Source organism: Aspergillus oryzae, chromosome 3 (assembly GCF_000184455.2).
Source record: "Aspergillus oryzae RIB40 DNA, chromosome 3".
Lineage (NCBI taxonomy): Eukaryota > Fungi > Ascomycota > Eurotiomycetes > Eurotiales > Aspergillaceae > Aspergillus > Aspergillus oryzae.
Genome location: NC_036437.1, coordinates 440,338 through 465,020, shown reverse-complemented (window position 1 = coordinate 465,020; position 24,683 = coordinate 440,338). Strand labels below are relative to the sequence as shown.

At 45.8% G+C, this 24,683-nt stretch overlaps 12 protein-coding genes and 4 non-coding genes across 16 annotated transcripts; 9 read left to right on the top strand and 7 right to left on the bottom strand.

Annotated features, from left to right (window-relative positions):
* Positions 1-220: 220 nt before the first annotated feature.
* AO090023000186 (putative carboxylesterase) lies at positions 221-2,031 on the top strand (the record flags this gene model as incomplete). The annotated part of the gene is made up of 4 exons (XM_023235470.1): positions 221-405; positions 472-985; positions 1,053-1,394; positions 1,453-2,031. The coding sequence occupies 4 exons, from the start codon at positions 221-223 to the stop codon at positions 2,029-2,031; spliced, it is 1,620 nt and encodes a 539-aa protein (XP_023090488.1).
* A 509-nt stretch (positions 2,032-2,540) lies between these two features.
* AO090023000185 (dynamin family protein) lies at positions 2,541-5,787 on the top strand (the record flags this gene model as incomplete). The annotated part of the gene is made up of 5 exons (XM_023235469.1): positions 2,541-2,918; positions 2,971-3,561; positions 3,614-4,404; positions 4,462-4,829; positions 5,765-5,787. The coding sequence occupies 5 exons, from the start codon at positions 2,541-2,543 to the stop codon at positions 5,785-5,787; spliced, it is 2,151 nt and encodes a 716-aa protein (XP_023090487.1).
* On the bottom strand, positions 5,089-5,162 carry AO090023t00012. Its single transcript has one exon. It is a non-coding gene; the product is annotated as a tRNA-Val (tRNA).
* A 184-nt stretch (positions 5,788-5,971) lies between the features above and the next one.
* On the bottom strand, positions 5,972-6,045 carry AO090023t00011. Its single transcript has one exon. It is a non-coding gene; the product is annotated as a tRNA-Val (tRNA).
* A 739-nt stretch (positions 6,046-6,784) lies between these two features.
* AO090023t00010 lies at positions 6,785-6,858 on the top strand. Its single transcript has one exon. It is a non-coding gene; the product is annotated as a tRNA-Val (tRNA).
* Positions 6,859-7,016: 158 nt separating this feature from the next.
* AO090023000184 (uncharacterized protein) lies at positions 7,017-7,502 on the top strand (the record flags this gene model as incomplete). The annotated part of the gene is made up of 2 exons (XM_023235468.1): positions 7,017-7,270; positions 7,397-7,502. The coding sequence occupies 2 exons, from the start codon at positions 7,017-7,019 to the stop codon at positions 7,500-7,502; spliced, it is 360 nt and encodes a 119-aa protein (XP_023090486.1).
* Positions 7,503-8,778: 1,276 nt separating this feature from the next.
* On the top strand, positions 8,779-8,852 carry AO090023t00009. Its single transcript has one exon. It is a non-coding gene; the product is annotated as a tRNA-Val (tRNA).
* Positions 8,853-9,541: 689 nt separating this feature from the next.
* Positions 9,542-10,087, top strand: AO090023000183 (uncharacterized protein; the record flags this gene model as incomplete). The annotated part of the gene is made up of 2 exons (XM_023235467.1): positions 9,542-9,836; positions 9,888-10,087. 2 exons carry the CDS (start codon positions 9,542-9,544, stop codon positions 10,085-10,087), a joined length of 495 nt encoding a protein of 164 aa, XP_023090485.1.
* A 975-nt stretch (positions 10,088-11,062) lies between these two features.
* On the bottom strand, positions 11,063-11,606 carry AO090023000182 (uncharacterized protein; the record flags this gene model as incomplete). Its single annotated transcript, XM_023235466.1, has 2 exons — positions 11,063-11,187; positions 11,255-11,606. The coding sequence occupies 2 exons, from the start codon at positions 11,604-11,606 to the stop codon at positions 11,063-11,065; spliced, it is 477 nt and encodes a 158-aa protein (XP_023090484.1).
* A 382-nt stretch (positions 11,607-11,988) lies between these two features.
* Positions 11,989-13,260, bottom strand: AO090023000181 (alpha/beta fold hydrolase; the record flags this gene model as incomplete). Its single annotated transcript, XM_001820704.1, has 3 exons — positions 11,989-12,683; positions 12,739-12,941; positions 12,995-13,260. 3 exons carry the CDS (start codon positions 13,258-13,260, stop codon positions 11,989-11,991), a joined length of 1,164 nt encoding a protein of 387 aa, XP_001820756.1.
* A 468-nt stretch (positions 13,261-13,728) lies between these two features.
* On the bottom strand, positions 13,729-14,150 carry AO090023000180 (uncharacterized protein; the record flags this gene model as incomplete). The annotated part of the gene is made up of 2 exons (XM_023235465.1): positions 13,729-13,978; positions 14,041-14,150. The coding sequence occupies 2 exons, from the start codon at positions 14,148-14,150 to the stop codon at positions 13,729-13,731; spliced, it is 360 nt and encodes a 119-aa protein (XP_023090483.1).
* A 320-nt stretch (positions 14,151-14,470) lies between these two features.
* On the bottom strand, positions 14,471-15,134 carry AO090023000179 (uncharacterized protein; the record flags this gene model as incomplete). Its single annotated transcript, XM_023235464.1, is given in 3 exon segments — positions 14,471-14,502; positions 14,512-14,826; positions 15,005-15,134. Coding segments are annotated over 3 exon segments (477 nt in total).
* A 966-nt stretch (positions 15,135-16,100) lies between these two features.
* Positions 16,101-16,614, top strand: AO090023000177 (uncharacterized protein; the record flags this gene model as incomplete). Its single annotated transcript, XM_023235463.1, has 3 exons — positions 16,101-16,121; positions 16,181-16,259; positions 16,316-16,614. 3 exons carry the CDS (start codon positions 16,101-16,103, stop codon positions 16,612-16,614), a joined length of 399 nt encoding a protein of 132 aa, XP_023090481.1.
* Positions 16,615-16,679: 65 nt separating this feature from the next.
* Positions 16,680-17,710, top strand: AO090023000176 (uncharacterized protein; the record flags this gene model as incomplete). The annotated part of the gene is made up of 2 exons (XM_001820700.3): positions 16,680-16,840; positions 16,942-17,710. 2 exons carry the CDS (start codon positions 16,680-16,682, stop codon positions 17,708-17,710), a joined length of 930 nt encoding a protein of 309 aa, XP_001820752.3.
* A 3,389-nt stretch (positions 17,711-21,099) lies between these two features.
* Positions 21,100-21,666, bottom strand: AO090023000175 (uncharacterized protein; the record flags this gene model as incomplete). Its single annotated transcript, XM_023235462.1, has 2 exons — positions 21,100-21,380; positions 21,621-21,666. The coding sequence occupies 2 exons, from the start codon at positions 21,664-21,666 to the stop codon at positions 21,100-21,102; spliced, it is 327 nt and encodes a 108-aa protein (XP_023090480.1).
* Positions 21,667-22,689: 1,023 nt separating this feature from the next.
* AO090023000174 (putative C6 finger domain protein) lies at positions 22,690-23,742 on the top strand (the record flags this gene model as incomplete). Its single annotated transcript, XM_023235461.1, has 1 exon — positions 22,690-23,742. The coding sequence occupies one exon, from the start codon at positions 22,690-22,692 to the stop codon at positions 23,740-23,742; it is 1,053 nt and encodes a 350-aa protein (XP_023090479.1).
* Positions 23,743-24,683: the final 941 nt, after the last annotated feature.

The following is a 24,683-nucleotide window of genomic DNA, read 5'->3' as shown; positions in this document are numbered from 1 at the left end:
AGCCTTCTCATCCGTCCTCATCAGCCGAGCACGAAAGATCCTCCACAGGCCAACTCTCAGCGGTGGAACTCCCCGCAACGGCCCCACATGCTATGATGATGACCATCGGCAATACATTGAAGGCTATCAGCCGGGACTGAGGGAATACAAAAGAGTGGGGGGTCGGATCATATCAGAAGATCACTGGCATCGCAATCATCTTCTTCAGCCATCACGAACCATGAGCGCGCCGCAAGTTTCTCATCAAACCCTAAACGCAGAGTTCAAGGGCACTGCGCGCAAGATTGGGGAGACTGATATCCACCAATTCCGAGGAATTAAATATGCCAATATTCCCGCCAGGTTTGAGCGTGCCGAACCTGTAGATAACTTCAATGGAGCATCTGTCGATGCCACTCAATACGGGTATGTGCACTTTTTGTTGCCATCGAAGTTTTTGAGTTCATGGGTAATTGTTAATGTATGAGGCAGACCGAGATGCCCTCAGGCAGCTGTAGACGTGCGCCATTTGTTGCGGATTCCTGAAGATTTCGAGATTCCGGATGAGCCTGAGGACGAATTCGAATGTCTTAATCTGGACATCACATGTCCGCCTTTGTCAGCCAATTCGGCGCCCCTTCCCGTTTTGATCTGGATTCATGGTACAGACTTGATGACATTGACCTCAGCGTTCGGACACTCACGGCTGACTATCATCCAGGTGGTTCTCAAGTTGTCACCTTCTGTTCGGGAGCATCCAAGATCTGCGGTCAGTAATCTGAGTCTGCAATGCTATCTAATGTCCAGTATTGACTTGGTCACAGATCCCGCCAAGATTGTGGCTGATTCGATTGAGGCCAAACAGCCCATTATTGTTGTTTCTATCAATTATCGACTCAACATCTTCAGCTTCGGAGATGGAAAAGAGAGGAACCTCGCACTGAAGGACCAGAGGCTGGGGATTGATTGGGTGCGGAAGAATATCGCCGCTTTTGGGGGCAATCCGGTATGTGTCAAGTCGTAGTAGATCTTGCTCATGGTCGATCTTATACTAAGTTCGCAATTGCTTCTAGGACAATATCACTCTCTCCGGTGAAAGTGCAGGTGCTGTTTATGTTCATGCACATCTGGTCACTGGCCCCCCTGTTAAGAGAGCAGTTTTAGCATCTGGATCCCTTTACCTCTCGTCTCCGTTGCCCGTGGAGCGCGGCAACGGACTTATACAGGCCTTACAGACGAAGGTGAAGGAGCTTGGGCAGCCATCTCTTCGTGAGGCCTCCGTCTCTACTCTCGTACAAGCACTAAAGGAGTGCAACGTGAACACGATGTGGATCCAGGAGGAGCCAGAGCTTGAGAATTGGGAAACGAAGCCGGAACAGGTCGACGAGCTTATGATAGGTGACACAGAATATGAGGTGCGTTTGATAGATATTCTATTCCAGCCGTTGGATGTACCTTCCTAACCATGTTTAGTCCGTCATCTGGAGAAACGGAGTAGAAACACTGGACGGGGAGACGATTACTGCTGCCTTTGAACAAGAGAAGGAATGGGGTACCAAACTGCGAAAGCTGTACCAAGTGGTCGCCGACCGCCCTACAGCCTGTAAGCTGGGTGCCTTAGATCTGGTCAATGACATTCGCTATACGCTCCCTGTTGAGGTCATTTCTGAAAAGCTTGCGGCAGCCAACAAGAGAGTGTATAGGTATGTGTTTGACCAAGCCAACCCATGGCAAGCTTCCAGCCGCGCTCATCATGCTGTTGACCTTCTCTATCTCTTCGCGGGTGTTGATTTGTCCTTTAACCCCACTGCGGAAATCGTGGGTCAAGAGACAAGAAAACGTTGGATTCGGTTCGTCAGTGGCAGTAGCCCCTGGTCTTCAGAGCGAAGATTCGCCTTCGGACCAGTTGGGGACTGCAAAGAAATATCGGAGGCGCAGTTTGCGGGTCGGAGACGAGTAAATCATCTCAAGGTGCTGAAAGAGGCTGGAGTTGGTGCATATATGCCTATCGCTACTGCCCTAACAGCAGGGAAGATTAGTCTCTTGAATTGAGAAAAGAAAGAACCAACAACAAAGGCATTGATACGTAATTGGGCTTGTGAGGAATACAGCATCACTCGTGGTGATGCTTTCTTAGAGTGCTAATGGCATTTTGGCTGTTAGTGCGGACTCCTACAATGGAATGATAGGGTCTAGAGATGTGTGCAGGCGCCCGATACCAAAAATATTCATTTGATAGCAGGGAGGGATTTTTGCAGCCTTGTGCTGTTGAGTGCTGTTTGTTGCGCAGGCAACTTGCGTCAATCAGTGCCCGCCGATTCATTCACCATCTTCCCATTGCCAATCATTTTGAGGCCGACTGTTTGCACTGCTTTCGTTTGAACTTCCCAATAGACATAAATTAATGCTTTAACCCAACCTCCTATTGACAGCTCAACAACTCAGCCTTTTCCCTTCCATTTCCTGTTCCATCAAATTCTGTTTCCTGTCTTTCAGCCCTCTGCTTGTATACTTTCAATCAAAACATACACTTTGCAGATTGGCTCTAAATCCTTCTCATCATGGAGAAAGAGGCGTCCGAAAACTCAATGCTAGCCGACCCAGCACTACTGGATAAGATCGACAAATTGTTCGCCTGCAACGTGGGTCAGCACATTGCTCTCCCACAACTAGTAGTTGTGGGCGATCAGTCCAGTGGAAAGTCCTCGGTCCTTGAAGGCCTTACCCAGCTCCCCTTTCCACGCGATAGCGGACTTTGCACTCGGTTCGCCACACAAATTATTTTTCGCAGAGATAGAGGCTTATCGACTCGCAAAGTCAGTGCCTCTATCATCCCAGCTTCCGACTCAGATCCCGACCGCCCTGCTAGACTTAGAGCATGGCACACTGAGAGCATCGGCAGCTTGGAGCCAAGTCACTTTTCCACAGTCATGCAAGAAGTAAGCTAGCAATTTTGAGCTCATCCTAAGCCTTAAGCTAACTCTATAAAAGGTCCACGAATTTATGGGAGTCGCTGGAAACTGTGCTCTGTCGACATTCTCTAAAGATGTCCTCTGCTTGGAGATCAGCGGGCCAGAAGAGGATCATCTGAGTGTGATCGACGTGCCTGGAATCTTCAAAAATACTACTGCGGGGCTAACTTCTAAATCTGATATTGCTGTGGTCAGAGATATGGTGGAAACATACATGAAGAACCCTCGGTCTATCATGCTTACTGTGGTTCCTGCCAACGTTGATATCGCTACTCAGGAAATCATCGAGATGGCCCGCGAGTATGATGCAGAAGGGGAGAGGAGCATTGGAGTTCTCACAAAGCCAGACTTGGTAGATAGGGGAGCTGAAGATAAGGTCCTTGACCTTGTTGCGGGGAACAAGTTATTTCTTCGGCATGGTTGGATAGTAGTCCGCAACTTAAACCAACAAGAGCTGACGGACAGGGAGACTGACCGTGATGAGGCAGAAGAGGCTTTCAGTCGGCAGGCACCTTGGAGCACTATTGCTAAAGATAAGTTTGGCATCAAGTCCTTGAGATCTCGTCTCCAAGAAATTGTTACTGAGAATGCACGACGGGAGTTTCCTTTGGTATATCTTACTTGCACTCTCAATTAAAGGATCCATACTAATTTATAGCTAGGTCCGGTCGGAAATCAGCAAGAGGCTGAAGGAAGCCAAGAGCTTCTTAAAGGCTCTTGGTAACGAGAGAGAGACGCCAGAACAGCAAGCAGGTTTTCTGTTAGACATTATGAACAAATTCCAAGAAATCACTTCCCAAGCGCTGAGCACGAACTACGGAGAGAATGATATCTTCGACGAACATATGGACCTTCGACTTGCCACTAGGATTGTCACCCGAGACACGGCATTTGCCAAAGATCTTGAGCGATATGGCCATGAGTACAACTTTGATACTAGTGGCACAGAGAGTCCGGATTCATCTAACACAAAGTCTACGACAGCGCCTTCAGACGATTCGGGGGATATGAACGAATTCCTCACTCGAAAGACCAGTAGCATACCAGAGCTTAAGGATGTCGTTACCCAGCAGACCTGGGAATCTTTTCCTTCTGACAGTGATATCTACGAGTGGCTTAAGGAGCTATACCAATCATCTCGTGGTTTCGAGATTGGCACGTTCAGCGCGTCGTTGCTTGCTACTAGTATGAAAAAGCAATCAGCAAAATGGCCTGACTTTGCTAAGGGGTACATCAGTGATGTGATTACAATTGTCCATGGATTTATCGTTAAGGCACTAGAGATTGCCTGTGTGGACAAACGCGTATTCAACCACCTTCTTTCAATCATGATGGACAATCTTTTGGACAAGTACCAGCGTGCCCTGACACAAGTCGACTTTCTGCTCCATGTGGAACGTAACCAGGCACCCAAGACACTCAATCACTATTTCAATGAAAATCTCCAAAGATTGTACGTTGGTTCGGACATGGCTTATGTATACAAATGCATCTACTGACAGGTATTTAGCCGCCAGGAACGCCAGTGTTCTAAGCTTAAAAGTAAAGTCATCAACAACAGCTATGGTGGAGAGGTCATTCGACTGGAAGACCTTACTGTGCTAAATCACATGAGCAACACTGAATACACCGTTCACGATATTCATGATATTCTCGAGTCTTATTATAAGGTAGCTCGGAAACGATTCGTGGACAACATTTGCATGCAGGCAGCAGACTATCATCTCGTCACTGGGCCAGAGACCCCATTCAAGCTTTTCTCGTCCTCTTTGGTCAACAGACTGTCTAGGGATGAGCTTAAGGACATAGCTGGCGAGGATGCGTCCACTGTACGTCAACGAATTAACCTGAAGAAGACAATCAGGGAGCTCGAAGAGGGTAGGAGGATACTGCTGCTTGGGCGAACAGCGCAGCAAACTGAAGGGCAACTTCTGGAGATAGGAAAGCTAAAGGTCCGGCATTTGAATAATCTTAGATTAGAGCTCAGCTGGTATCGAATAAGAAGGCAACTTTTCGGTCATTAATTCAGACGTAAAGTACCCACCCACACACTACCTTCAGTATTTGATGACAGCAAAAAGCAAAGGGGGGATTCTCATCATAGAACAACTTTGGATGTATGAAAAGCAAAAAGCAATGACCAGACTGGGGCTCGATCCCAGGACCTTATCGGTGTTAACGATACGTGATAACCAACTACACCATCCGGCCAATTGATGGATTTTGCAACCAGTATTTAACAATATGAGGCGAAGTCTAGGTTTAGCCGCGACTAACCTCAAAAGTGCTTCAGTGGACTAGGGCTTATGTATGTACTCAGTAGGCTTATGTCCTTGCACATCCATGGATTGAGAATCAAGCTATGTAGCAATCATGAATGATAGGATAACCTTGTATAGAATTCTCATATGGAAGGCGGTCTACTCCCGGTATGGGTCGTAGAGGTACTAGGGCTGTTCCGCATAAAGTGGTACTCCAAGTCAGGGCGTTGTATACGAGTCCGACCAGGGTACCAATGAAGACAACATTGACAACATCTTCACTATGAGAGAAACTCTGCTAAATTGTTTTGACTCTCTAACATGTATGTGTCATAGGGTCTGTTGGTGCGTCAATGTCAGAGAAGCGCTGCGGTATCAGGACTTCGTCGTAGATATCCATGAATACCACCGGCCCGCCGGGGAGGAAATTGACTAAAGTACGGAGTATAGGAAGATGTATGCTGCTTCTTAAGAATGAGTAGATAGTGGTTATCAACAACGTATATGCGGGGGGTGAGGAGTCAAGGAAATTTATGCGACATCAGCCTTCAGGAAGTGGTATAGACAAAGGATAACACCTCGCATATGGAAGATGCCGAGCTGGAAAGTCATGGTATGTTGCGATAGATGGAGGCTGGGCCAGACAAGCCCTAGGTTCGGCATACGAAGGGACTTCAAAGTAGTACGATCAAGCAAGGAAAAAAAGAGAATAACTTGCTTTCGTTCCAAGCTGACTTGGGAAGTACAAAAGCAAAAAGATGACCAGACTGGGGCTCGATCCCAGGACCTTATCGGTGTTAACGATACGTGATAACCAACTACACCATCCGGCCAACTGATGAAGTTATATAGCCAGTATTTGACAATATAAGGCTAATCAAGATGGCACTGTCTAATCCGGGAAATTTGCTTCTCCTGAGGAGAGCGGAGTAGGTTAGACATGTAACTATGCAACGTCGAGTCTCCGCGAAGGGTAAGTATCCAAGCCATCACTCAATCAGTGGGTAACGCCTTGTAATCGCTAGACAATATGGAGATGTCAGTCACTTATTGTGCGTCCCGAAACTTTGAGTATCGTGAAACTCAATGGCCATATCAGGTCTACGGAGTATGTGTGTGATTGATTGGTCGGTCTAAGAGGGTATTGTTGTATACTTTTCGCTAGGGCGAGCTATATGGATGCCACTCTTGGACATAGACTTAAGATCCATGGGCCATCATGTATCAAGTTCATGGCATTGATAGCATAGCCGAGGGTACCCAGGGTGGGGATTGTAATGTGCTAGTCGAAAGTACGATATATATTTCTGGCACACCCCTAGCCGTGCCGCTGGACAGGGAAAGCCATTACAGCGTGTGAGACTCTGTGTAAGGCGTGATTGAAATACTTGTTAGCAGTTGTTTCGCATAGCCTTGTATGTATCAAAATATAAATTAACCAGGGTTGGTAGGCCAATACAGCACTAACATTCAATGGTGTAGTATATAAGTGGTCTTCTACTGGAGAATGGTTGCGTACAGGTCCAATGCTTGGCTGAGAATGCAAAAAAAGCACAAAAGATTTTATCAATCGGCCGGATGGTGTAGTTGGTTATCACGTATCGTTAACACCGATAAGGTCCTGGGATCGAGCCCCAGTCTGGTCATTAGTTTTTTTAATTGTTTTTTTTTTTTCGAGGCTCATCACGTCCTGTCTTACCTTCTTTTCGTTTTGGCTGGGATAAAGGACTACCCGAGAGACACAGCGAAGCCAGTCTCGTAAAGCATCACACCGTACCAACTACCCCCGAAAAAATTCAATACGATGTTATGGCTCTGCGATGCCTTGACCGTGTTCAATTCTATTATGGAAGATGAAGACTATAAATTAGAGAAACTACCATGGCGGCTGCAGCACGTCTTGCTACGACAGAATAATGACAAATTGCTACATAGTGTGAACGTTGACGAGAGCCTTAAGGGGACTCCTGAGAAATATGTCAGCAAGGACGAAGATTATTGGGACTCTGATCTCCATGACACGGAGGAGAAAGAGGTGCCTTGGCATTTACTGAAGCAGTATATTAAGTACATTCGAAGCCACTAGCAATATTGTCAAAGCCTTAGATATTAATGAACTCTTGTAGGTACTGCAGTCGATTGTACAGTGTAGACGGAGTTTGTTGAACACTATACCTAACCCAGCGGAAACCTTAATTCGTCGGGTGTGTGCATCTATAAGCACTCCACCGCGCTCCATCCTGCTTCTCTCTTTGGCTATGTGCGGATGGCAGAACTCTTAGACCTGTGAGAAGATCCAGCTAAATAATAACACGGGCTGTCAAGCATTGTACTGGGCATGCAGGAGAGGACGCACGAAGATGGCCTAGAAATTGTGCGAACACGCATCTGACATCAAGATTGTTGAATATGGACAAGCTCCAGAGTTGGCTTTCTTGCATGAAGCGTATCTTATTAAGCATGACGCTCAACTCAACGTAATTGACGAGCAACCTGGAACACCCCTTCTTTTTGCGGTGCTCAACGAGACCCTTCGTAATTCACAGAATACTAGGACAATGAGAGGGGTTTGAAACCAATATTGGGATCCTCTAAATCGAGAGTCCTTAGTGGTATATGACCCGTATTCAACAATGGCTCCTTGGACAGTAAAATGATGTTTAAATCGGACAACAAGCATCAGCAATTATCGAAAGGAAGAATCGCAAGGCTCGAAAGAGAATGGAAAATCGATTCAAGAAGAGTTGCCCACAAGGCTATCCGACACTTTAGCCTTATCCTGGATTCCATACCCCTCACTACATATGTGCTGGGAGCAGGTGTATGCTTTTGACCAATTTAAGGTGAAAATTTACTAATGGCCAGATCGAGCCTCGAAATTCTAGGTCGTAATCGGCGCTGTTCTTGGTTTCGTGACAAAGAAGAATAGAAACTTTGAATTCTTTGACCACCTAGGGCTTAGGATACTCTGCTCTAGCACGTGGATAGTTGTGGCGACCTGCAATGCAGGTTTTAAGCTCAGGTGTACGACTGATAAAATTGTATGCCCATTTCTCCCTTACAGTAGTAGGGGGAGAAGTAGTATCACGCTTTGAAAGCAGGATATTGGCCATCTCTCGTACCTGTGCAAGCCGAGGAGGTGCTCCATGTTTATTCAGTGATAGGACCCATTTTTTAAGCGATTCCTCTTCACTAGCAGTCAATTTATGACTATTGGCACGAGTCTCGCCTCTAAAAGAGGCGCCTTTTAGGCGACCACGTAAAGTAGAACAAGGTATATCAAAAATCTGAGCTGCCTTTTTAGCAGAACTAATTTCATTGCTTTTTATAGCCGATATAGCCAGTAGGATTCTGCGTTCCTGCTCAATGCGTAATTTTGGTGATTTAGGCATTTTTGGTAGTATGACTGGTGTTAATCATCAAGAAATTGAGGCGAGTTGAAAATGAGTGTGGTGGTTGTGCGGCTCGCTTACCGATTACATTTGCTGCCGCAAGATGGATGGTAATCCCCTTAAATATCAACTTTTGCTTTTGTAACCAAAAGTCAAAACTTTTATCAGACAATTGGCCGGATGGTGTAGTTGGTTATCACGTATCGTTAACACCGATAAGGTCCTGGGATCGAGCCCCAGTCTGGTCATTGCTTTTTGCACTTGCACTATATATTCAGATCCTATCCAGTATCTGGAAACTCTTTCTTCACCCCCCCTTTCCTTTTTTATATCTTTGCTTAATATAGTTTATTCTCACCTATTAATTTAGCCACACACCTTCTACCGAGTGAGTGCCTCGATTTCTAAAGTGCCGGATACTGGTGGTTCTGATATAGACCTTTCTCCATTGTATCTAATCTCATTGCCGGGACTGGGACGACTTCAAAAAGTCTGGGTATCAGATAACCCACCGTGTTCCTGTTAGACCTCTATTACCTGGCGAACAGACGTTGATCAGAGATCCTTTTGCATATAGAAGACGTCAGGACTACATACTACAACGTAAGTCCTATATCAAAACAGGGAGATATTTTCATATTGATCATGGTCCGTTAAATATAAGCCTATATACTCCATGAAAATTTTCTCCATCCGTAGGCATCACCCGTCGCCATTTTATTGAGGCACACCGAAGCCTGATCTGCTTTGACGACATACATCACCTAAATATTATGTCACCTATACACCTCAGTGTGTCGACGTCTCGTCATGACGTCCTCGAAACTAGTCATCATATCTTCTACCTAGACCCTCTTCTTCAGAACTCCACAAAAAACAGCCACACTCTACCTTAACCACTTTCACAAGTACATCTCGCTCGAGACTATATCCCACCATGTCCGGATATACACAAACCAAACTACCGCAAGTGCAAGTCTTGGAAAGAGACAACTCTCCCAGGCAGCATATTACGATCGATATCCCCGAGCCCACATACCAACAGCCAAGTCAGAGAAGCCCGGTTTTGGGAACAGCCCTCCAGGATATCGACCTGGAAAGAGGGAATGGTTTTGAGCCTCTTACCATGAACGAAGCCAAATTGGCCCCGAAGAAGAAGAGATATATCTTTGGAATTCCCGACAATCCCTTTGAGGACTCAGAGTCGGACAATGAATGGATGCGGCACATCGGTAAGACATGACTGTGACCCAGACTTGGAATGGAAACTAAGAACAATACAGATGAAGACGAGGCAAAGCCAGAAACCAACAATTTTCAACAAGCGTCTGAGCAGCGCCGCATTATTTGCTGTCATAATACTTCGGGACTCACCCGGAAGAGATCATCTGTATCATGCACTGAGCTCAGCATTGTTATAGTTATCATGGTTGTGGCAGGACTCATTATTCTTCTACCGAATTTGCTCGGGAGAGCCAAATAAGCTCTGGTTTTGGGATGGCGATGCTTGGACATCAGTTGGACCTTCTTCGGAGGATGGTTGTCAGTTTGTGTTCTCATGGGGGCTTGCTGACGTCCTCTTGGTGAAACAAGGTGATTAATGGGCCTTTGGCATTATTCATGGCGCTTTGGCTAAATGTTGGTGGTGGACTTTGTTGTGATCTTACATTATGAAAGTTTTCATTATATCAGATTTAGAATTTAGAAGCATTGCTCAGGACATCGTCTCCAAAGAACTAGTAGATTTCTCAAGCTCAAGCTTACACTTGGACTGTAAATGAAAAGGACTTGTCCTCACGTGCCACTTGCTTAACCTTTCGTTGTGGCTACTTGATAGACGTCTCGAGTGGAAATTTTAGAGGCTCTGTCAGGGTTTTGATCACACAGTGGTCTGGATAAGCAGTACTTACTGGAAACCACGAATATCTGCTCTACCTATTTCAAGAGCATGCTTCAACAAGTCAAACCATATATCAAGCCAGAATTCTTATATGTCAACAACTGTGTAGCAATGCAGTATCAGCCAGAACGAAGCATTATGTCATAACCAAGCGAATTCTGCCTTCTCGCATGACAGCTACATATGGAGTCAACCATGGATCTACCATGTGTCACATAGCAGTGAACTTTGAAATTCTCTTCACTCTGATGTCCTTCAAGTTGCGAGTTTCCCAATATACGGCCCGAATAGCACATCGCAAAAGACTCTATCATGTCCCCATCTACGGAAACACTACCCCAATATGACCTCGAGAGAGGTCAGGGTGTTGAGATCGGACTCTCCCAAATCAATAATGCAAACCTCTGCCCCCCCGCCGCTATATTTAAAAAGATGTCCGGTTCTACATAGCCCGCCTTCGTACAAGAGTCAGGACCAAGGAGAGCTCGAAGCACAGACAGGTAAGCTCAAGAGCTACAAGAATCACATGGGCAGTGTTCATGTACATGCATGATCAAATTAATCTTTGTCACCAGATCCGCAGGAGCCCCAGTCCTCGAGATGCTCTAATATGAGGGAAATACCAAGAAAAGTCGTGGCCGGAGCCCGCAAAGTCGGGGACCAGACTGTCAAGACCACTGGTGCTATTCTCCGCACAGTATTCTCGGTATTTAAACAAGTTTTGAAATGCATAGCCACCGGAATATTCACGGCAGGGATAGTGATTATCAAGGCGATATGGTTCCTCATAAAGTGGATAGCTATCATCATCTGGTGTGTTCTTGTTGGTGCTGTTGTGGCCGCGGTCCCTCTTGGGTTTCTTGGGGGGATTGGATATTTCATTTACTGGGCTGTCTCGTACCAATGGGTTTGGATTGTGGACGCCACAATCCCTGACCAGAACTGCACCTGGTATTTTAACGGTTTCAATGGACCCGAAAGCCTTGCCTACCACTGGCTTTGGGTTACATACAAAAGCTTTGTTATCCACGAAGGTTGGTATCACATTACGCTTCACCCGAATGGTGAAGCAAAGGCCTTTTCGGTCTATCTTTACCCACATTGCCCGACTTGATTCGAGGGACTGAATGGATTAGAATGGATGAGTTTGTTTGTGTTTGCTTGCGTCTGTGGCTTTGAGGGATACTCTCTGCTGATCGGAATTCGCTTGAAAATCTAAGCTTCACTATTTGCTTTGTGTCGCTGTTTGCTCACTAAAAATGACAGATTTTTCCAGAAATGGCTTTATCTAGATATCTGTGATTATTAGATCCTATTTCTTTTCTTACCTCTTGAGAGATTTGAAGCTGAGTATATATTGCAGTGAGAAGTGCAGAGAAGCTGAGCATTGTAGATGTTCGGCAGATACGCTGTGGCTTCCAAAGGCCAGCAGAGTCCATTCCAGCTGACACAAAGAGCCATGTTTGTCTAAGCAAAGCTTAATCTTACTCAGTATCATTGGGCATGACTCCTCCAACATGGAGAAAAATGCTCTTCAAAACCTCAGCAGACTGAACTAAACTGTCGTGCTCCAGTTGTGTAAAGGTCCTCGACTCAAAATCAAGCGCGTCCTTGAATTCCCTCGTATCACGCGCCCAACACTCCTCTACATAATCTTGACCAGCTTTCCCAATCATCGAGTCGTTCCCCGCGAAATACGCCCTTACCTTCAGCTTTTCCTGTCCTGTCCGTCTATGCCTCCTTCCTTCAAGATCTACCAACTCTTTCACATAGGCTTCGTAGTTTTCGCACTTTCCCCAAGTGTTTGAACTATCAGATCCCTTCCGCAAGCACTGTAAAGCCTCACTGTTGGCACCGACAGTGCTTTCCTCGAACATGAACTGGAATATCAGACTATCGATCTCGGCCTGCACATCTCGAGAGAGTCCGTACTCATACTCAATCTGTCGTCGGTTCCTCTCTAACTCCGTATAGTTTTCTCCACCGCTACTGAATCCAGAGCCGGAGGAGATGACATTTGAGGTCTTCGTGATAGCAGCCTCACTCGATGTAAAAGCCGGACCCGCTTTCAAAAGGAGGAACTTTGGAATCAGATTCCAAACGTTGAAGGCTTTTACTGGTACATATTGGGCCATTTGCATGGACGTGACGTGGGAATGAGAGGGGTCAACCCAAGGCGCTATCCTTGTCAGTACTTGGAGCGAAAAGAATACCAATGGAGGTGAAAGAATTACCTAAAAAAGCGACGAACGGCCTTTCCGGATGGAGAAGCTCACGACAATGAAACAGGGTATTCAATAGGTAGATGGTCCCCGCACAATGTGATACTAGCGCTACATGTTCGATTTCTAGATGCGCCAGGAGACGGGGCACTAGTTCGATCCAGATGGAGAGTCGTTGGTCTAGCGGGACGTCGGTGGAGTTGCCCATTCCAGGCCTGTTTTGGATGTTAATATTGAAGAAGATTAAGGATGTTGTGGATGGACCAACCGATCGACAACCAAGACACGCACGCCTAGTTTCTCCGCGATTGCATGTATAAATACTCCAAGATACCGGGTAGCGAACATGCCCGGCATAAAGAGGATGGTTTGAGGATTCGGATTCGCCGAGCTGGGAGTGGATCCGATATCCGCATAGGTGAAGGTGAGGCTATCATGATCCGCCGTGGCGGGGAGTGTGTAGCGACGGTGGAAACGAGAGTTGGAGATGTAGCGAAGTGCAATGGCGCGCGGGGAATTAGAGTCTGCAGACATGATTATTCCTGGGGTTTTTTTTTTTTTTTTTTTTTTTTTTGGAGATATTAGATATCAGTTAATGATGATGTTCAAGGTTGATCGAAGGAACAATCGCGATTTTCAGGTTTTGTGTTAATGCAGTTGCCTTGCTAGTGGCTTGACCTGCTGACAGGCTTTCAACACATTTTTATAAGGCTGCCTACTGAAGGAACCGCCTTTGATATGGGACTAATCTTATTATCGACGTGAGCTTTTGGTTATATTATAAAATATAAGGTATCTTGAATCAAACTGCTAACAGTACAATAATTCATATGAAAACGCCTTATCTATTTTCTCGCAATCTCCCGTCGAACAGCGCCTGTCCTCTCTGGCAAGGTCCGGATCATGATGGCTTCTCATACATAACTGTGCGAAGGCATTAACAATATTAGGAATATACTAAAAATTAAGACAAACCTTGAATTAATGCATTTTTCAGAAGGATCATGCGTGGGCCACTTGTGCCTTAGTTTTCCGGCCCTCGATAATAATAACAGGAGTAATAGTAAGGATTAATACTGCAACGACAACAGCAACCTGAGTGCCGAACACAGCCGAGATGCCATTTCTCGCGATCCAAGCAGGCTGAAAATATCCTACGGAGAACCCACTTGCCGTACGCCATGCGTTGATAATGGCAGACACAACAGTGGATTGATCTGGATACTTCTCAAGGTTATATGCAGTGATGGACCTTCACAAGGCGATATAAGTGAGTATGTACGACCTAGAACGAGAGCGTAGGGGAGTACTAACACCGTGCTAGCAATCATACCCGCTACAACCATACCCCAACCGAATGCAAGTCCAATCCAGTGCTTGCCATAGTTTAGAGTAAAACCGTACGTCAAGAGACCACATGCCATGGTTCCGATAGCAACCCAGACGCCATGCAGACGGTATTCAGAGCGCCAGTTGATTCGGCGAGATCTCTCAATCCATCCGTTGAACCAATAACCAAAGGCATAGCCTGCTCCGTTTGTCAGATATCGTTCATACGCTCTCTCTCTTTTTCTTCTAAAAAGAAGAAACTAAACAGAATCATGGGGTGTGGGGAATGAGTACCGATCAAGCCACCGATGATGGGTGCCCATCGCAAAGAGGCGGACTGAACCGTATTGAAGAGATAAGGAGGTTCGGCAACGAATGTTGAAACAGTAACAGTGATACCTTGGCAAGATCAGAATCAAATTTCGATAAACAAATGGGAACAAAAGCCTAGCATACCAATTGGCCAGCAAAAGTTCACCATAGTTGCAATGCCAGTCAAGAGAAGGGGTAACTTGAAGATATAGATGGCCAATAACTTAGTCCAGTAGCCGAGGGTTCGGCCAACAGGCAAGTTGTGGTTCTTGATTCCAAGAATGGATTGTAAGCGGGAATTGCGTTGGCATTGCCGTCCTTTGACAAAGTATGTTTCGTAACCAAATACGAATATTAAAATGGTGGATATTCCGTAGAATACCGTTAGAATTCCAAAGGAAACCTTCCAGTTGCTGCCTGCACCAATGTATCCAGCTAGAGCAGGACCAATAAAAGGACCTATTAAGAACGTAGTTCCCCTGGAATAGTCTGTTAGATCGCTAATCAACAATCCGACAAGGTTAATTCTTAGATGTGTGACTCGTACCAAATGTTGATCATCTGGGGCCAGTCTGCAGGTTTTTGTGAGTTAAGATTCTCTAAAAGTGTACCTAGACCGGTCTGCTTCTTTGCATACCTTCGGGACGATACATGTCATGAATGATTGGCAAACCGACAACCTGCGGGACCGTGCCAAATAGACCCTGAAGAGATCGAAATGCAGTAAACGTGCCGTAGTCATTTGAAAGTGTCGCACCGAGGACCATGAAGGTGGTAATAAACTGTGGCCATAACCATACAGGAAGACTGTTTTGATCTTAACTTTTACGCCGATGCCTCTAAAAGCCAGCACGATAGCACTTACCGTCCATAGGCTTCAATCAAGGGGATGGCTATAAGACCACCAATACCTTGCAACAACATACCATAATTCATGCTTGTCGCTGAATGATTAACGCTGATACCCCACTCCATGGCCTGGGGAACAATAAGAGTCGACCCCCATGTCATTCCACTACGGAAATCGTTAGTAGGTGGTGTGTCTCCCGGAATCTATAACACCAGCTCATACCCATCCGCCAGGATAGAGCTTGACATGAGTGTTATGAACATCAAGCGTCTTTTCGTTGGACTCCAGCTCCGAGGGTTGCGGTCCTCATCATCTTCAAGGGTGGTAACATGAGTCTCAATCTTTTGTGGTACAGCCCTGTCAAGCCCGTCCATCGGAAATGCTGGCTGTTCAACCTTTGGTTCGCTCATTGTCCGTGGTACGGTGACTCAGACCGCAGGTCAAGAACACTTTAGAGTGACTTTGGAAAACTTATTATGGTCCCAGGGGAGCTGGCTGAAGGATTCTCAAGAGAAAGATTGGTAGGAACGTTAGACGAGGTAGGCGAGACCACGTGGTTAATGCATTACCCAACTCCTTGCAGTAGTAGTTTAACTTGCATTATGCTTCGGTCCAGTTTCAGCAATGATCAAGCGAGACGATCACGAAAGAGGATGTTACCTGATCCGTCAAAATCCCAACCACCGTCGGCTTTTCCGCGAATTCGACCGAACTAGACCATGCACAGAATTTGATCAAAAACTAAAAAGCGAGATGCATTGCACCGCGTAAGACCACTATAGACGAAGGTGGCTGATTGGTAACTTCAAAAATGACTGGCAGGGATTGATTAGTCTAGAGACGTTTAGCGGGTGGTTAGCGTTGGCGACGGAAAACCTGAGGCATGTTCCGGTTGTTGTATACCGTAGGTAATTTACCCTTAGTTTGTATCATTGCGCCAGCATAATATAACCGCGAATCTAGCCCCATGACGATCTAAACCCTGTCGTTGGGAATTCAATTTGGATTGATTGTGATCCTTGTTTGTCGAGCGTCGGACACGGTTCGTATACGAAAAAGTATTTGTTCATCGGTCGCGGACATTACATTAAGCAACAGCACCAAAATGTCTTCCCTTCCACCCGGGGCAGCTCTTGCAAGCACAGTTACTTCGGTTTGTCTCCAAATCATCATTTTCACCGATCACAATGCTCACCTCTGATGTAAAGGTCGCTGCACTTGGTTTTGTACCTGTTGCCGTGCATTTTGATCTCTTTGACACTTTGGCAAAGATCGAGGGCCCAGCGAGCGGAGAAGATGTTCTGGTCGCTTACAGAAGTAGCAAGGGTGATAAGGCTGAAGATAATGTGCCATGTGTGTCTCATATCTTCTCCACCCTGAAAAGCAGTCACCTCTAACTTTGGTCTATAGGTTTACGTTTAGTTCGTAAGACTGTTCCCTTGCAAATAAACTACAATATAGAATGAGACTGTGCGACTTACCCCACTTTCCTACAGAGGATACCCTATATGCTATGTCCGGTCTGGGTTTTGTTGACATTGCCGGAGACGATCTGTACAGCGCTAATGCAATCACCAAACACTTGGCTACCATGCCTTCTGCCCAGCATGGTGCACTTCACTTGTAAGATCTCCCCAAAGTAGACTCGTAAAATGTTTGTCAGTGTAAAACAAACATCATTCTCTACAACCTCGACCCCACGAAACTATGCTAACCGCTTATAGTACAACTGAAGCTCTCCTGGGCGCTGCATTCTTGATGAAGAAACTGAAAGCAGACAACTTTGAATACCCCTTTAAGGAGCTGGAGACGCCTTATCAGTACGCCTATCACTCAATGGGCCAGGAGGAGCTAGCAAAGCAACACACTTATTCCATTATGGCTGCTGAAGGCCGGATGGACAGCTTCAACCACTTTATGGTTGGCAAGTTCATGAAGACAAATACTGCCCCTGATCGCCTCAAGGCATTCGGATACGACTTACAGTCCGTGCTGAACGAGGCAGGAAATGGTGTTCCGGCTACCATGGTGGATATTGGTGGGGGCCGTGGAGAGCTGTTGCTGGATATTAAAGCGGCATACCCAGACTTGCAAGCCTCCGACCTTGTGGTACAAGAGTTTAACCAAGACATCATAGAGATTCCTGGAATTACACTAGCCACATGGAACTACAAGGAGGACACCCCACAACCCATCAAAGGAGCCTTAGTCTATCACCTCGCGCATATTCTCCACAATCTGTCGGATCTAGAAGCTGCTCGTTTGTTGCAGAAGATATCTGAGGCTATGGGGTCTCATTCTCGTATCCTGATTCATGAGTTTGCGAAGAATGCGAATTATGCCAAGATGCATTCAGCCATGATTGCATTATACGCGGGGCGGGAGAGAAGCGCGGTCGAGTGGCGCCAAATGGCTGCATTAGCAGGACTAAAGGTGACATTTGAAGCTTACCCGGAATTTGGAGAAGGACTGATCGAGATGAGGAAACTTTGAGGTGGCTTGTATGTTCCATATTACTGGCTCAGTTCTGTTAGCTAGCACAGAAGTTATCGTGTAGACTCACCTACTTGTCTTGGCCGAATGCGTAAGTTTCTACAGTATGGCCTCTAAAGTTTCATAGCTACAGGGATGTTATGCCTATATTCCCGATTAGCTTAGCCGGATGCCTAGGGGCATAAGCACTAGTAGTAGCATTAGGATATTGGCTGTGTCACTGCAGCACGGGATAACCGCAGTTTATCTACCAGGGATGTGGTCGGACGTAATCTTAACGCTTGAGGTGCCTGGCTAAATAACTTAGATATGCAAGATCTTACTGCTGCTTCGTCAAAGGCTGTGCTTAGAGTTGCACATTGACCTCTTCCGATATGCAGGACAACTTATCTTTATTTCTACCTCGATACCTAGCTTCTTACTAGGGTCATTGTATAATCCAAGTATTTCATGTTATCTCTATAAATTAGGTAGGTTCCAGACATTTGCACCTTCGATATTCGGCTAGTATACTTCATATACCGTGACATATTAAATCGCTCACGCCTGCTGCGACTGCCAAGAGGCAAGGTGTGTACTTGTTAAAACCAAATGATAGCCCACCATGGCAGCACCTCCTGGTTATTAAGTACACCGGCGAACTAAGATGAGAGTATTGCGTCCGTCAAAAGGCAATTTCCCCTTTAATAAGTCCTTTTTGCTCAAGTAGCGGTAAAATGTCTACTCGGAGTTCATCTGGATGAATTGGCTTTTGTGGAAAAATAAGAAAAGACGTAGTAAAAGCCTGAAAGGCAGGTAAAGAAATATTTTTCGTAGTTGTGTATTATATTACGACTAATAATTGCGAGTCATGCATCATTAGTACCTACTAATGAACTTAGATAACACAATTTTGTGCTTGGTTTCGGCTTGACTAAAAAATTAATATAGGAGCACTGTACCCCAGTAGGGTTGTTGTCCAATATCAAGCCGTTGATATGGAGTTAGCCTGGTGCTAAGATGGGGCCGCGAGTCATTAATTTGTTGGCCGACAGGGGGTTTTCCGTGGTCTGTGAGTTAGCCAGTAGCCGGATGGACTCCGTAGCGTCCGATACGATCGTAGATCCACCAGAATCATACGGTCAGCCCCATGTCAGAAGTAGGGAGCAAGGACTCCGTAGATGGGGTATTTATCCGAAATCACAAACTAGGATCATGGTTCGATTTTAGTTCCTGACACATCCCTGTCAAGTAAAATTTGTTTCAGTAACCCGTCGCAATTTATAATCCAATGAGTACGTTCAAGGTCTGGGTGATGGCTGGCTGAGTGCTCTTCTAGCCCCTGTGGTCCTCGATCAATAGCTCGTTTAACCCGATTCTAACGCCTCTTCTGAAAGGATTTCCCGTACAAAGTAGCTTTGCTAATATATGTAAATTGCTTCATTCGCTGCATCAAACCAAAATCTCTTAGTAGTTAACCTGCTAGTCCTTTATCCAGCAGGTGTGATTGGAAGATATCGTATTCCCAGTTTATCCTTTCGAGGCAATGCTTCCTTGTAATGGATGCGTAACCCTGTCTACAGATCCTAGTTCCATTCTATAGCGCTTAGTATGCACACTCTCCTTCTGGTTGCATCTAGTGGCATCGGAACTGTGGCCATGCGGTCCCCCAAGCCTACTTCAATATGCACTTGTTGCTTATGAAATGATTAACCCAATGAATGGCCATATTATGAACGGGAATTAGACACACAGGCTTGCTCCCATGTTCTTTAGAGGTTTCTGAAGTTCCATCTCCTCACACGAAACTAGAACTTTCTCAGGTTATCTCTTCATACAATCGTACTCTTAAGGTTTACTCTTCTACTGCTCCAGCGCAACACTGCGCAAAGCTGCGAGGAATCTCTGTATTCTTCCGTCCTCTCTAAAATGTCCTCCCCGCAAGGGGAAGATACGAACTACGGTTGGTCATCTCAGTTTTACCCCAACAGAGATGGAAGACCACGAGTATTAACTAATCATTCCATAACAGCTGGCCCCTACATACATGCCTGCTGGGTAAGTTTCCCGTTGACCGTGACCAATCGGTAATTTACAAACGCGAAAAATTGGCTAATCGATGGAGTGTCTATAGGCCCTTACCGGTATCGCCGCAGTGGCACTGATTTTTCGATACGTGATTAAGACTTGGATCCGTTGGACGTTGCCTCGAGTTGGTTCTCCGGAGCGAGTGTGGGGCGCAGAAGATCTTCTCTATGCCGTCGCATATGGGTTCGATATAGCACATATGGTATTCGTCCAGAGAAGGTCCGTTTGAAGAGCACCAGATATCGGACGGTCGCTCGTACCCTTCCGAAAACCTTTTCTGACTTAGACTTTAGTTATCAAGATGGCCTAGGAAGACATATGTGGTTCCTGTCTAACGATGAGAGAAAAGGGACGCTGAAGAATGAGTTTACTTCTCAGCCATTAGGTATGCGCAAATAAATAATTGTGAAGCTTGCTTATTTCTTCGTTGTCAGGCCGAGGCATAAAGCTAACTAATATGTTTTCAGCTGTGATTGCTTCCATGATCAGTCGATCAGGGATGATGTGCTTTCTGTATAATTGTTTCAACAGCGCCGACAAGCAAATACGGATAGCTATCATTGTTTGTATGGTTATTCAAGTCGTCATAAATATGGTCACAGTTGTTCAGATTATTGTCCAATGTGGGCCCAATCCTTACCACGCGGTACGTAACCAGACGAATGTAATATCGAATAAACAGAGTCCAGGTACTAATCCCTGTGAGACCAACAGTCGAACCGAGTCAATTATTTCCATTACATGTGGGATGATCTTCCATCCAATGGCTCTGTTACATGCCAGTCGCCATCTGTGCAGACTACGGTAGGCTTTGTTCAAGGGGGTATGGGACATTCGCACAATTCTCGTTACATTATATCAAGATACTGACGCTGGAATAGGATTTAATTCTACTATTGATTTCTTTTTAACTATACTCTCCGCCGTCCAGCTCTGGCGATTCACAATCAGTGCAACAGACCGTGGACCTGTTCCCCGTCTACACCTGTGCGCTAGAATACGCAAGATGCCAAAACAAGCTCGTATTCGTCGTGTTTGGCAGACAGTGAGCCTTAGCGGACCCTTGTTGCTCTCTGGAATTGCATCTATAGTGAAGACATATGTGAGTTCCATACTCTCTTAATGAGCACTCAAGAGTTGAAGAATCCCACTGACCTGTATACTCGATTATAGCTTCTCAAATCTATCGGGGACAAGAATGATATTACCCGTGAGTTCAAATACTACTAAAACACTCCGATCTGTTATGCTCTGACGCTCCAAAACAGACAATATCACCCCTTTTATTCTCTGGGTGAAGTGCGTGAAAAAAACCTGATCTCCTACGTAGTACTTGTGCCAAGACCCATTACTGACAAGTCTGCAGAATTGAGAACTACAGCATCCTTTTCGCAACTCTGGCCCCAATGATCCGGCTCTGTGTCTCCATGGTGTCGAAAGACAACGAACAAAGTGGTGGCTACTGGTCCCATAGTGGGTCTAAAGGTACTCATCCGGGCCTCGAACTTGGTTCCCGTCCTCATACACAAAGCAAAGGAGCAGTAGGCATGTCTGTCTTTGATGATGATGATGACGATGAAGAGACCGTCAATGACAAAATTGACTGGAATAGAGCTAGTGTGCAGCGAACCCACCAGCGCGGAAATTCACATAATAAGCCTTCCGATGGTGTCACGATTCGGACCGACATCGTTGTTCGGGTCTCCTCTGAACACTCGACCGAGAGACTTGTTGTCTGAGAGTTGGTGCTACTTGTACTTAAGTTAGCTACACAGCTTAATCATAATAAAAGTTCCTTTGTCTCTTATTAATCTTCGTCTGCACAGTACACAATGCCGCTTACCTGCCTGCACTCCTGATAACAAGGACTTTGAAAAGGGCGAGACCATAGCTGTCTGTAATCAAGTCCAATGTGTGACATTATTGGTTGCGAGCGATTTAGCCTCGAGGAAATCAAGTCTGTGGATATATTATCAGTGGAAGAGCCAACGGTTGAGCTGCTACAGCTGTTTATATTCCTGAACTGATGTGCGTGCATTGCATAACGTGACTCAAGACATGTTTGCTCAATATGGAAAGCTTTATAGTTGGCCCAGGTACCACTCATCGGATCAGTTTGTATTGCCTCGTAAGATTGACCCAATGCTGCTGTGAATCATCGCCCTTGAAAATATATCCTTCGTCCGTTACTCAACGAGTGTCTGTGCCGTTCTCTAACTATTCTACCTTTTGAGGTGGGTATTGCGGCTTATATCTAATATCAACGTCTTCAATATATGACAGATACTCGAGGAGCTTGTATCATTAAGTTCATAAATTGGGTTCTATGGTAGATTCAAAAACCTCACTCAATTATGACACCTTGATGTTCTGCTGCCATATACTGCCTACGTTTTCACACGGCTACAAGACATGTGGACTTTCAATGGTGGTTCTATAGATTTATAGAATCGACAACCCATCGCAGATATAAAGGACTGCTGTATGTTTGAGGTCACTGAGCGCTGGCATGGGGCGAGGGGTTTACACCAAGCTGTGCCGATAAAATTGCCGAGTAGGAAATCATATTGACCTCATGGTTTGACTTATTACCGGGCGAGGGTGGCATGAGGATGAACTCATCCAATTTAATCCTAAATCAACTGTAAGCTGTCCAAGATTGATGTCTAGTAGGTAACAATATCCCGAAGGTGTAAACACTCTTAGGTTGATGTAGGACTTCATACCAAACCTCACTTTCCCCTTGTGGTGAGCTCTGGGTCATGAACGACAGTCGTGATAACTCAGAGTCGGTCTAGTTGCCACAACGTGGCTACTCTGAGTCCACTTTCCGTTGATAGACATCCAATCTACAAATCACATCCTCTACAGAAGTTACTGACGTCGAGTGACAACAGACGTTCTACCGCACTATGGCATACACCGTCGAGCGACTAGAGTGGGTCAAGAGGCTCTTTCTCAAACCCAGACGATCTCGCGGGTTCCCAAAGACCAGTGACAGCCCCAGGTACTCTCTGCGCGAGCGATCCCGCTTCAGTACGCAGACGGTCACCTCAACCTGGATTGATGATGATAATGACGATAACTATGATCCGAAGGCCAGATATACCAGGAGGCGAAAGCGTTCATCCCGACCACATGACGTGGTTTCAGATACACCAGAGCAACAGAAGAGTCTCGTCGTTGTTTTCCCCATCAAATCCGATAGGGGAAGAGCATTTCTTTCCTCACTTCTTGCGAACCACAATGATCACGGAGAGCCAACTTCGCCTGAGATACCATCAAATGAAGTTATTGACGGCGATTTAAACCACCCCGTCACCCGCGTTATTCGCACCTCCTTGGCGCATCCGGTAATCTTTAACCATGAGCCGCCGGAGGATGGATCTAGCCCGTGTCACTGGTGCGACAACTTCACATATGGACTGCTGGGTTTGGGCAGACGAACAGTCGAGGTGTTGGATTTTGGCGATGGAAGATACATCGAGATTGGTGGTGGTCAAGTTGCTGAAGGTCACGAGCCGAGTCGTATGTGCGTTGTTTGCGCGCTTGAACGTGTTCATGTCATACGATGTGTAGCTCATCGAATTGTCCCGCTCAAAGGATATGATGTCGACACATTTGATCTGACGGGTGCGTACAATAGCTTGGTTCCAAAGCCAGGACAGGCTCCGAAGAAGATCAATCCGTGGTGCTCATTGTGTCCGAACCCGGCATTTTTCGGATGCGGTGCCTTACAGGCGGTCAATAAGTTTCAAGAGCCTGTAGATGCTTCCTCTCAAGATGCGATTGGGTGTGGTCTGCTCCTTTGCGAGAAATGTGAGGGGCTGATGCGTCTCTACCAGGGAGACTTGGCGAGAGTTGTTATGAAGAATGAAGAGACAGATGCTGCGTTTGGGACACGCGCTGATGCGATGTATTTGCTGCCGGGAAATGACATGTACCGGTCCTATATCGGATCCTAGGAGGGACTGTATTGCTTTCTTAGGAAGGAGGTACTATAATATAGATAGGATGGTGGGTTGGGCAGATTTATGACATATCGGACAGTCTTGGGTCTAGATCAGAGTTTGAATTGACACATATTGCTCCAAGTAACTCAAAAGAGCTTAACTCTATATATAGATAGCTCGTAGTGTAAAATGTATTGAGGGAGCGTGATGTCACAGGCGAAGCATGATCACGGGGGAACACAGATGACTGCCAAAGTAACACATGACAGGCATCGACTACTGTTACTAGTATCAGCAAGGGTGAAGCTGGTTGAAAGGTCAGCAGTGATCCCTGGTTTGTGGCCTAGTTAATCTAGGTACCGACTTCCTGGACTGTTAATTTCTTCTTTGATTTTTCAAATTCTTTCATCCCTTCTTCCCCCCCTCTCTTTATTACCTATCCCTTCCATAACAATGAATCAATCGAGATGTTCTGATTAATTGTCTTCAGCTAAGGTGAGGTGGATTTGACTAAAATAGATACAATGGGATGATCTGATAAATAGCTCTTCCCCAGATCTGGATAACCATCGGAACTGGTTATATGATGAGAACCAGGTAAGAAAGTGAGGGAGAGAGAAACGATAACAACTTTCCCCAGTTGAACCCTAAATTTGTACGACTGAATTTAACCTTAAGTTACAGGTATTTTTCGTTTCCCTACCCCACACCGCCCGACACCTTGGCCACTCAGCGATCGTAAAACCTAGTTTGACGACTTGAGATTTCCTCCGCCTCTCGAAACGGGTTTTCGAACGGATTTTCTTTTCCATTCAGTTCGCTTCCCTTTGGCTCGCTGCTTTACACTTTTTTTTCTTTTTCCCTTTTCCCTGTCGTTGCGTTTCTCGTCGAAGGTTCTCACCGATTCGATCGCTTATCATTGGCGTGTTCCTTAACATACAACTCCCTCCATC